The sequence below is a fragment of the Geospiza fortis genome, unplaced genomic scaffold, assembly GCF_000277835.1.
Source record: "Geospiza fortis unplaced genomic scaffold, GeoFor_1.0 scaffold330, whole genome shotgun sequence".
Lineage (NCBI taxonomy): Eukaryota > Metazoa > Chordata > Aves > Passeriformes > Thraupidae > Geospiza > Geospiza fortis.
Genome location: NW_005054400.1, coordinates 1,915,065 through 1,927,463, shown reverse-complemented (window position 1 = coordinate 1,927,463; position 12,399 = coordinate 1,915,065). Strand labels below are relative to the sequence as shown.

The window sequence follows — 12,399 nt, the reverse complement described above, 5'->3', positions numbered from 1 at the left end:
GCTGGCCATGGGGCTCAGCTGCAGGGAGGCACAGGGGCTCAGGGAGCTGGGCTGCCTGTTACGTGCCGGGTGAATCTACCTGAGGCCAGACACTTTTTAAATGTTTTTATTTTGATTTAAAGCAGGCAGGTAAGGTGAGCACCCCGATGCTGCCAGGTGTGTCCCCCAGCCCTGCCTTGCACCCACCCCAGTGAGGAGACAGGGCTGTGCTTTACAGAGGGGCAGACCCTCTAGAGGGAGCCAAGCAAAAAGCTCATTTTTAGTGAGCACCATCACTCTGCAGTTGTGGCTGCTCCTGCACAGCTGGTCCTGGCTCACCCCAAGTACTCAGAGCCCAAGACAGTGGCCAAAGGCTGGAAACTTACCCCAAGCCACAGGTGGTGGCACTTGAGCTGCTGCCCATCACAGAGGATGGGGTGGGATCCTGGATCCCCCAGGGGGTGCCCCCTCACCAGCCCTGAACATGGTCTGGAGAGCAATTTGAACCTCTCCCACGTGCCACAAAGCCACCACCGATGTCCCTGCACATCCCCACTTACCTCCTGGGGATGCTCTGCTGCCTTGTGTGTTTAATGGGGATGGGCATCCTTGTGCCTCGGGGGTCACATCAGCACTTTGTCCCACTGGGACACGCAGGGGCTGCCTGCTCACTGTCCCAGGCTGGACAGCAGGGCACCACTGGTGACCTCTTGGCAGAACAGTCAGTGAGGGAAACCCCTGGCCTCTGCACTCTGGGCACTTTGTAGATGAATTTTCAGATTAAGCCATTTCAGGTTTAGTAATTTCATATGGCTAAACCCAAGCTCTCATTGAAGGATGAGATTCTCTGGGCTTTGAAGGAGGGCAAGGCCAGATGTCAATCACATCTCTGGTGCTGGGCATCACTGCATGGATTCACCCAAATAACGTGTGTTCTAAGCTGCTGTGGGTGTCCCACCTGCCCTCAGCATCTCCCTGTCCCCAGCTGCTGGGACAATGGGTCCCGTCAGATTTCAAAACCAGAAAATTTAACAGGAAAAAAAATGCAATTTTGTTTTTCCTCATTAGAGGGCAGCAACAAACCCAGCTGGGACAGGAGAGCTGCCCAACAAAGGGAGGAATTGCCATTACTGGGATGTACACCCCGATCTGCTGTGGTGAGCAGGGAGGGGTGGTGGTACCCACCTGGACTCCATTGCTGCACACCTCCCTTCCCAGTGAGGCAAGGCTCTAATGGTTTATTACCTATATTTTCACCCCCACCCCTTTTTAATTTTCTCATTTGGCTGTAGATAAATTGAACTCCAGAGTGAAATTCTCAGTAGGATTCAGGACAGGAATGAGCTGTCAGAGGGTCCTTCAGGCAGAAGAAAAGCTGCTTTGGAGTGAGTGCAGAAATGGGGCAACACTTCATCCTGAGTGGGGAACAGCACCACACAACACACACGGGGAACAAAGCGAGACCCACTCGTTTATTGTCAAAAAAACCTCAAACTTTACTTGTGTTTCTCTCAATAAATAATTTACAGTATTTACAGGCGGTGACACTCCCGTGGGTCTCAGCACAGGGAGGAGCTGGGGAGGCATTTTCAGCATGTCCCCCCTTTGCCTATGTTTTTTTTTTTTTTTGTTTTGTTTGTTTCCAAGTATCGGGTCCTTCTTGGCCACACTTCACCTTTAACCAGAACTGGGTCAAACACAACCAAAATAAAGTGCTTCACTGTTTGCTTCTAAAACAGGGATACCCCAACAACCACCTCACACCATCAGCCACCACTGGAGCACCCACCTGGACAGAGGGAATGAGCCAAGCCATAACCAGACTTTCCTAAACCACAGCGTGCCATGCTGTGGGGTGATTGTTTTATAGGAAGGGGAGCTCTCAAGGGAATTATTGACCTGTTGGCACACTGTGGCTGGGCCAGCTCAGGCAGCTTTCAAGCAGCACTGTGCGCTCAGAGGGAGGCTGTGCACAGCTGCATTTAGCTGTGGGATAAACCTCTTCTTTGCCCAGAGACACATTTTGTATTTTAAAAGGTGGGGTTTAAACTTCTAGGGAAGATGAAAATTTGTTTTCTCTAGAACAAAGGGAACAGAAAGTCCAAATCAGCCTGGCTGAGCATTAGTGCATTGGGAAATGAAACTGTCCAGTGCTGTGGTCCAGTGGCTGCTCCCCTCAGCACCTCCAAACTGTGATATCCTTATTTCAAAATCTCCCTAAACAGAGTATCTGGGGCATCAGCAAACAAAGCAAGGAGCAAAGTAGTAAACACATCTTTTTGTTTCTTTTCTTTCCTTAAACATTTAAAAACCAATTACATCTTTTCATCTGTACAGTCACACGAGATCAATGCCAGGGCTCTATATATTAAAGAGACAATATAAATTACATCAATTAACACAAGTTTGCATTTCTCTGCTGCTTTACAAATGGAGCTCTAGAGCTGTAAGGACACAATGAATAGTCATGTTCAGTATTTACACCAGGCTGCCTCTTGGCACCAGTTCAGACTGCCAAACCAAGCCTGTTCCCACCTCTTTTGGTGCTAGCTTGTCTCATCACGCCCAGAGACCTCCCTTTTGAGAGCAGGAGGTGCCCCCAAGTGTGACACGTGTTTTGGGGCTTGTTTCTGAGAACTTCCCCCTGACGAAAGGCGGGGGAAACCCACCAGGAGGTCTTAAAGGCGCAGACCAAAGGTGGTCTCGATGTTTGTTCAGTGAGCCACGGGGTGAACCACAGAGGAACACTGAGTGGAGGAGACGGGAAGCACTACATGGTGGGGGGAAGGAGATTATGGATGGTTTCGAGGCAGGGAACAGACATCTGGAGGCAGCTGGGGGGGTCCTCTGCTGCATCCCGTCTCCTGGCTGAATTCTGACATTGCCCCATTTCTGATTCAAGCCCTAAAGGGCTTAAGGTGCAACTGGTCTGCAATGGGGTTGCAAGTCGCGGCCCCAGGATGGGGAGCAGAGCAGAGACCTAGCAGCAAAAATAAAGAGCACCACGCTCCTGCTCCATCCCAGGGCTGGGCCAGGCAGGGAGGGGCTGGAGGGAGGTGCAGTTGGGTCTCCCACTGGGCAGCCACCCTGCTGCCAGTTTCAGGGGACCAGGGAGTGAACGGTGTGAGGAACTCATCCAATGCTGGGCAGAAGTTGCAGAAACCCCTTGAATACTGGCCAGGTTTCTCCCGTTGCCATCAAGAGTCCACGGTGGGTCCAGGCAGAGACAAGGGAGACAGGAGTCAAACTACTGAGTGAATCAGCCAGATGAACTGGCTAAAAGAGGGGATATGCCTTTGAACCACAAAAAATGCAGGCCAAGGCTTGAGGAACGTGTCCTCCTTCCACCCAGAAGGTGCCTGGCACCACCAGACAAGCAAGCGTGGGATCACTGCCCACCATTTGGGCCCCTTGCACCACCTTCTGCAACAGCAGGGCTGTGGGCAGAGCAGGAAAAGCAGAGCCCAGCCCCGGTGAGCAGGACATCCTGCCCTGCTGTGCTGGTCCTGTCTCACTGCTCCGTGCCCTCCTCGTGGGCTCTGCTCTCTGAAGACAAAGCCACGTTCACACATGCCAGTGTCACAGTCACCACGTGCACGGCTGGGACCAGGGGAGTGCTACAAGCAGAGTAGCTACAAGGGCTCCCCAGCACCCCCTCGAATGGCAGCAGGAGGAGGGGGAAGTGAGCAAGGTCCAGACAAGGTACAAGTCCAGCAAAAACTCCTGACTGGTCCCACCGGCAGCACATTCCTCCCAGGCAAGAGCTGGGAAGGTGGAGGACTTGCACCAAGAGAGAGACTGAGTTGAGGACAACCCACGTGGCTCTGATGTCCAACCTCTCGTTTTCCAACACTTGCATCTCATCTCTGGCTGCCTCCTGCTCCCCTTTCCCTTCTCTCCAAGGTGTGAAGGAGCAAACCTCTATAACAAGCACAACCAACACAAACACAGCAGTGCTACCCAGAGGGCGGGATGTGTTGCCGTGGGCGCCGTGTTGCCCGGGCTCAGCACCCGTGTCCTTTCATAGAGGTGCAGCTTGTCCTTGTTGGAGTGAAGCATCTTCACGTCCTCAAAGGCATAGTAAGCAGCCAGCATGAAGTTGACATCCCCGGTGGTGAGGAGGTCAAAGACACAGGACTGGAAGTAGAGGTCCTCCACGGGCAGCTTCTCCCTGCACTTGGCTGTGGCTGTCTCGTAGGTGAAGGCCTCGGGCGGGGCGGGCAGGCTGGGCCCCTTCCTCCGGGCACGGCCCTCTGTGGCCTGGGCCGAGCGGACGGCCTGGAAGTCAATCTGCTGGTTGGCTGGACAGCCACGGAGGCACAGGTAGAGGCCCTGGCTGTCCCTGTCCTCCACGGCGTTGACCACCTCCTCCGGCATGCGCACGGCGAAGGTGAGGTAGCGGCCCACCTGCCTCACCACGATGGTGGTGCCGATGTACTTGGCCTGGATCTCGATGTGCTGGCCCGACACCTTCTCTGTGATCTTCAGGCTGTTGGCTCCGTGCTTGTCCCCTCCGTTCTTGGAGCCATCAACGAAGGCGGCGGGGAGCTCGTCCATCTCTGCCTGGTACACCTTCTGATCCACACACTCCTGGAAGCTCTTGAAGATGATGGTGAGCTGTGGGGGAGGAAAGGAGCATGGTTACAGCCAGTGATGACCACCTGAGAGCACCCAGCAGTGGGGTGGGAGGTGGAAGGGCTGGATGCTCACTCCAGACAGGATTGTGACCTTCATTCTCTCAGTGCTTCATCCTAAGAAGTGGCACTGACTTTCAGCCTCCCACACATGGTGATCCTGCTCCAGCCAAAGGGTGAAGACACTTGTGTAGAGATCCAAGATCCAGAGGCTTGACTGAATGCACCACCTGGATCTGCCTGTTATCTCCAGGCCCAGCAGAGGAGCTTCCTTGCAGCTGGAGCTGGGTGGAGCATCCCTGCTCACAGGCCTGTGGCAGCATGCCCGTGCACGCAGCACTGCCTCGCCTCCAGGGCTGGCAGATGGCAGCAGGGATGAGCCCTGACTCCCTTGGAGGCGGTGGAGCTTCTCTTCTGACTCCCATGACATTTACATCCCAAGGGCTGGACCAATTTGTTTCCCTAACCAACTGCAGACCAACAGGATTTCTCCCATGGGCCCTCAAACATGTTCCTGCTCCATCTCAGCCCCACAGGCACACATGTGCTCAGCCTGCTCCTGTGGGGTGGCCCTTCTGGGGGTGACTTTGGGGTGGCCTTGGCACTGCTGGGTTAATGGCTGAACTCGATCTTAAGGGGTTTTTCCCAGCCTTAATGATTCCGTGATTCTATGACACAAACACAGCCCAACATGCCTCCTCACCCCTGGCTGGGCTCAAACACAGGCCCCTTCCAGAGGAAGGACCTCCCTGTGCTTGCTCTTCCCTTGCTGGCCTGGCTTTTGGAGGGAAGACCTGGGGAGGAAAATGAGTAGAATTTGCATGTACAAACAGTACAAACTACGCTTCCTCTCAGCTCTTGCAGAGTTGCTCTTGCATCTTTCTGCCCATGAGGGAGAAGAGGCAAAGGGGACCTCCTGCCACGTGGGCCCTGTGAAGGGGGAGACTGAGACCTGGCCAGAGTGGGGTGGGGCTGGAGAAGAGAGCAGAGAACACACAGAGCCCCAAGGACTGAGTGCTCCCATCGTTTCCAGCAGCACGGTGCCCACAGCAGTGCTTCCCACAGCTCATGCTGCAGATCTCATGACTAATCCCTCCTCACCACAAGCCTCTGAGGCAGATAACAAGAGAAAAGGCTCAATTAAGATGGTGATCCTGCGATCCCAGCAGGTCCTGGGATCCTTAAGGACCACTTTCCTCAAGCCAGACTTCCTTGCCAGCTTCAGCAGGTTTTGATGTGTTTTAGCAGGTAAGGACATCAGAGTATCATTAAGGGGGTTTATCTGGGAGGGGTCAGAACCTCAGTGCCAGTTCCAGCTCAGGATAAAGGGGGACATCCAGAGCAGACAAGCAGCCCCTGTCCTTAACATGCTTCCCTCCCCTCCCCACACACAGGGAGAAGCAGAGCTCCCAGACATGGTGAGCAAGAACATTTTCCAAATGCAAGAGCATGCCTCCTGCTGAGCCTCCCTCTTTCTTTAGCACAAAAAGTGCCCTGTTAGCTTTAGAGCTTGTGCACCAGGGGCGGCACATCAGTTCCTCAGCTCCAGGTCCCTCCTGAAGCTGAGGCTGTGGCACACAAGTCCTGCTGTATCACAGCAGCACAGATTCACTTGGGCTCTCTGTGTTTGCCTTGTACCTTCAGGATGTTTATTTAGTCTGTAAAGCACCTCCAGAACAGACTGTTCCCAACAATATGTCTTCACTTGGCTGCAAACCGCAGAGACAATTACAAGCCTGGGTAGAGGGGAAGGCAGAGTGAGGAGCTCAGCTCCCTCCAGGCTTTTCCTGCAAGCTGGAGCCTCCCTGAAGGGCAGTCCTGGGTTTGCTTGGGCCTTGGGTGTGCCCCAAGAGGTGCCAGCATCATTCCTGATGTGGCTGTTCACAGCAATCCCAAGGTGGGAGTCCTCTTCATTAGCAATACCTGGCTTGGCCATGAAGGCCCCCTGAGGTGCAGCCTGCTGTGATGGGGCTGGATGTGCTCAACAAGAACCACATTTCAGGCTGGGGACAAAAGAAGGATGGACATCTGATATTGAGGGCCAAACATTCGAATTCAGAGGAGCTCATGCTCTGTCTTACCCTCCCCAAGGAGATGTGGAAAAGGGGGAAGACACGGAGGAAAGAAAGGCTGCTCTGAAGCCTTTCTGCCCAGGGGGACAAGGCTCACCTTGCTGGTGGCGGTGGCCGAGGAGCCGGGCAGCACGGGCGTGTTGGTGACCTGCACGTTCAGGTAGTTATTGTCTATGAGCGGCCAAGCCCCCTGCACCTTGCAGGTCTGGAAAGTGTCCGTGAAAGTCCTGAGGTGGGGGTCCCCAAAGAGCCCGCAGTGGGTGTAGTTGGGGGCGGCCGAGTGCTTGTGGAAGCTCTTCTCGTAGTGGCAGATCTCGGGGCTGTCGGAGCGCTCCTGGCTGTCCCCGGGGGGCAATGTCCGGAGGCGGGGCTGGGACGTGGGGCCATCCTTGGAGCAGTTGTGCTGCACCATGAGATCGTCTATGCCATGCACGGCCGAGTGGTAGGCCAGGTCTCCCCTGCAGGTGCGGGCGGTGCGGCGCGTGCAGTGCGCGTAGGCCCGCAGCGCCGTGCAGAACTCGGGCGCCTCCTCCGCGCCCAGGTGGTGCGAGCCCGACGTGGCCGCCCAGAACTCAGAGTTGCACTTGAGGATCTTGCATGGAGATGTCACTGTGGGAGGGCAACAGACACAAGGGGGTCAGTGTTGGCTTGCCCAACTCTAGGCCGTCCAGAGGCCGCGTCCTCCTCCCGCTGCCCAAACTCATGACACCGGCCCGGCCGCGTGACGGGGCGTCGCTCACCAGACGTGACCCTCTCACATGACCCAACTCTCATGCATCAAAGCCAAAGAAACCAACAGGATCTGCCCCAATTGAAGCCAAAATGGGAAAGAACATGCAGCCTTTAGATGAATGATCATGGGGGGAAACCATGGTGTGGAAGAATGGGATATATTCATAAGCAGTGATGAGGGAGGATCATTAATGCAATGGGGTTTTTAATGCCCTTTTAGGGTTTGACATTCTAAGCTTTGTGCTGCGTGAGTTACTGGGCACTGTGTCCAGACTGATCTCTACCAGCACAAAGCTCTCTCCCTTTTCCTCCTTGACAGGCTTGGAAAACAAAGCAGCGCCACAAGCACTGCTCCCAGGTTAGAGCAGGACCAGTGCCATGACCCACCCTGCAGCACAGCCAGAGGCCATCCACCATCACCAGCGCCACAGCAGTGACGCTGCAGCGCTTGTCCCTGAGCCTCTGTAAAGAAACAGGGGCCAAAAAACCTCTTTCTTGACATCTGTGCAGCTCTGCCCAGCCCTGGGAGCCCGTTCCCCACCACGGCCCGCTGAGAGAGAACAAGAGGTGGAGGAGAAAAACCGGCACAGCAGGTGCGGGGATGCCAGCGAGCCCCCGCCTTCCCTTCCCTTCCCACCCGCCGTGCGCTGCCCAAGCGGAGGCAAAGCCAGAGGCTGCAGGGCCTTTGCCGGGCTCAGCCGCAGCCCTGGTGCTTCCTGGCAAGACAGAGGAAGGCAAAGAAAATTCAGATCCTGCTTCTTCCCCCCACACACAACGTCTGCTCCCTGGGGCAGTGTGGCTTCCCTGGAGCAGACTTGAAAGCAGCTGTGCGAAAAGCACATGGCCATCGCTGAATGTCGCAGACACTGCTCTGCCCCTGCCAATCTGGAGTCTTGCTGGGTGAACCCAGGCTCACACTACTTAAAATTCATGGCATTTTCCTTCCTCTCCTCTTAATCGACCCCCTCGGAGCGCTTGGAAACAGGATGGGCTCAGGCAGAAAAGGCAGCAGGAGGAGGAGAAGACAAGCCCCACCATTTCCAGATGCTTTCATGGTGCCTTTTGCAGGCGTACCCATATATTCCTGTCTTGGGGCTTGTTTAGAAGGAGCCTGGCAGGGCATCCGTGCCAAAAGTATCTCAGATTTGTTTAGAAAGAAAGTTACAAAACCCAGTATTGTTTCAGGGAAAACAGTATGTTTGAGTTTTAAACATCACAGTGCTGGAAACCTAAACAGAGTTGGTGCTGGAAAATCAGAAAGGGAGACTTAAGACTATAAAACACTGAGCAGTTCGGCCATGAGAAACAAGCCAGTCTCCTCTCTGTTTTGAAGAAGACTGAAGTGCAAATAGGAAATGGTGACAGGTTCCTCACAGTTTTAAAATTCATGTTTAATAAACTCAGATGCTAGCAACAGCACTGAGAACCCGGGAGCTGTTTGGTCTTGGCAGCATCCCACTTAAACCTGCAAGAAGCTCTGTGGAAAGCCTTTAACTCATCATTGACCAGAGGTGACTCAACAACAAGGTTCTGACCTGGGACATGGGCTTATTCTTCTGCATGTATGGGTCAAATTTAAAGATATTTATTATTTCACACCCCTTGTTCATCCCAGGAGTGTGGTTTTCCAGGACTGTCATAATGGAAGGCGGGAGTCAAAACAGCATGGCAGGAGTGTGACCAGTGCCACCACTGCTGGTTATCCCAAACCCTTGTGGCATCAGGCAATTAAAGTCATTGCTCTCCTAGTTGTTATGCTAATGTGCAGCTTGAGGATGCCTTGGGGTTCCGGTGGCAGAAGGTGCTGTCACTGCAGCCCGACCTGCCCACACAGCCCCAGGAGAAGCTGGAGGACACATCCCTGGACACGAAGGAGCCACACACCCCACAGCTCAGCAAGGCACCAGGATGCACTACACAAAGCATCCCATGCAGGGAGCAGCTTGCAGAGCACTTTGCCTGCTCCAGCCCTTCAGCTGCTGTGTAGAGAGGATTTTTTTAGCAGGAACAAACCCATGCCTCCTGCTCTTTAAGGACTTGCTTCACTCGCTTGGATGAGGAGATGCAGACTGGACAGAGAGGGCCCTGCTGAACAGCCCCCCAGCACCCAGGGCTGGGCACATCCTGCTGCTGAACATCCCCCACTGCTGCCCTGCCCGGGGTCACACATGACTTTATAAGGTCCTGAATTAAAAAACCCCAACCGAAGGGAGGGCAGGGAAGCCCATCTCCTTCCTCCCTGCGCCTGAAGGGGGAGCGTTCTGCTCTGCGATGTTATCGCGGCACTTTTTGGCACCGAGCCCCTTCTGGCTGTTTCGCTCAGGGCCCCATATAAGGCCAGATCTCCCAATCCAGGTGCCCCAGCTCTGTGTGAGCAGGGCCTGTGTGTGCCTGGCCTTTCCATGGACACCTCCCCAGCCATCCTCATGGCAAACCCCTCATGCTGCTGGCGAGGGAGCACAGCTGACAAAGGCTGTGCAAGAAAGCAAACACGACCCTCACCCCTCCCAAGCAGCCTTGCCTCGTCCCCTCTGGCAGCAGCTTTGGCACAGTGGTGCAGGCTCATTTGTACCCTGGCCAAGAAACGATGTTTATTCAATTTCGCATAATCTATTTTCCATCGACTCACAATGGTTCTGTTTTTCAACCACAGATGACTTAGCATGGAAACAAATCCCTCTCAAGCAGGAACCCAGCAAGGCTCTCCTGGGATCTGTGAGACATCCCCAAGTCTGGGTGATTTCTCGTCCACGGCAGAGCAGCCTTCATCTCACACACAGGTGACTTCAACCCCTCCAAGCCACCTCCCAACCCTCCCCACGATCTTCTTTCAAGGCCTTGAAAGGTGCCACTCAAACCAGAGAACAAAATTTCCTTTGTTATCTTGAAACCGACGGTTTCAGAAAGCTAAAGCCAGAAAAAAAATCAGAAAAGCACCTGGACTAGGACAGACCCCTCCCATATCCCCCGTCTGTTCAGGGACACTTCCCGTAAGGTCTGTGCCCACTGAAAAGCCATCCCGTTCCTGGGCAGGCTGTTTCGGGAGTTTATCACCTTCACAAAACACGGGTCTTGGTTCTAAGTGGATTTTATCTGACTTCATTGTAAGGACATAAAAAGAACCAGCGATTTTCTCTAAAGCAGTAAAAGGTCCGTTAGTGACGAGTGTGTTTCCCACAAAGATATTTACACACTGCAATCAAGTCCCTTGTCAATCCTCCAGATAAGCTAAACGGTTTGCACTTTTAAGTTCTCGCTGGAAGGTGTTTGCCCGGCCCCACCATCAGATCTCCCTCCAGCAGCCTTGTTTCCTGCACAAACTACCACCCCGACAGGACACGGGGATAAAAACACGCTCACAACTCTCCCGAGGTCAGCCCTTTAACCAGGACATCCCATTGAGCAGGCAATGAATGAATTGTGACCTTTTCCTGAGCTCCTGGTTTGGAAAGTCCTGGTTCTCCATTAAACATCCCATGGACCACCAAACATACACTCAGGGCTCTGGGGTATCAGATGCCCTCATCATCAGTACATTGCATTACTTGATGTCAAATTAAGTGTTCAAACATATGCACACATCTAACTTTAACAGCTTTTAATTATCAGTGCCCCCCTATTCTCCCTACAGCGGGTGTCAAGTAACCTGGGTTTCATTTACCCAAATCAGGCTCTTACAAAAAACTAGCACAAAATCAACATTTAATCTGTTCTCCTGTAATTCCTGTAACAAAGAGAATTACTGGAAATTAATTTCTGAAAGCAAAAGCCAATTCTTTTAAGACTCCTGAATGCACGTTCACCAGACCTGTTAATTTTAAAGTGTTCACTGCTAAGCAATGTTTTTTAATATCCTCTTGGTTCCTAACGGGCTGGAAAGTATTTCATCACCCACATGTGATGCAAATACATCATCCCGCGTTTTTCCAAATACATGGATTGAAGTGTAGATGTGCAAGCCTCACACATGCAGTGAAGGGCCTTTTTGGAGAACACAGTAAAACGTAATTACCTTTGGCCTCAGATCTGAGCACCCAGACTTAGGCTCCTAAACACATATTTATTTAAGTAATCTAAATAAACATATTTATGCTGACACCTCAATAGGAAAGGCACGATTCTCCAAGGTGCTAAATACCAGCAACATCTGCCAGCTTCAAGGAGATGTGGGCTGCTCTGCTCACAGGCAGACAGCAGTCACCACCAGCACGAAAACGAACCCAAAAGTGTTAAAAAAATATGAATCACATTTCTCCTTAGAAACACGGCACAAGGGATTGCTTCCAGCAAGGTATCAGGAGTCCCCAACAAAAACTGAGGGAATGAACACTGTGCTTTGTATCCAGCCCCTTGTGCTGCTCCTGTCCCAGGGGGTGTCCCCATGAGCCATTCCTCATGGTGGCCATGCTGGACCCACACCTTAATGCCCATGAGGGTCGTGAGATTATATACAAAGAAGGAATTTTTTTACAATTAGGGTGCTGAGACACTGGCATAGGTTACCCAGAGAGATGGTGGGTGCCCCATCCCCGGACACATTCAAGAAGTCCCTGCCCATGGAAGGGGGGTTGGACGGGGTGACCTTTAAAAGCCCCTTCCAACCCAAATCATTGTGTGATTCTATTTTATGACACGGATCGGCCGGCGCCTTGTCACACCAGGGAGAGAAAGGAGCGATTCGGGGCAGCCCTGATGGATGGGATGTCACGGGCAGGGACAGCTCTCCCGCACCCCACGGGGCACCGCGGGGCGAGCGAGACCCAAGGGCCACCTGACCCAGCCTTGGTGAAAGGATTTGTGCGGGAAGGCAGCGCCGGGCTCTTCCAGCGACCTCCTTTGAACTGTTAATCAAGCACAATCTTGCAGAATAATAGCCTGGTTATTATTGCCTTGTTTGCATAACAAAGAGGCCCAATAAAACTGATTTGACTGTGCTCAGAGGGGGTGTGAAAGATCAGCCCTGAGAAAAGGGCTGCAGGAAT

The 12,399-nt window shown here is 53.2% G+C and overlaps 1 protein-coding gene across 1 annotated transcript; it reads right to left on the bottom strand.

Moving 5' to 3' along the window:
- Positions 1-1,430: 1,430 nt before the first annotated feature.
- Positions 1,431-7,304, bottom strand: RGMA (repulsive guidance molecule BMP co-receptor a; the record flags this gene model as incomplete). Its single annotated transcript, XM_005426049.2, has 2 exons — positions 1,431-4,596; positions 6,783-7,304. Coding segments are annotated over 2 exons (1,218 nt in total), but the record flags the coding sequence as incomplete, so codon positions are not given.
- Between the last annotated feature and the right edge of the window lie 5,095 nt (positions 7,305-12,399).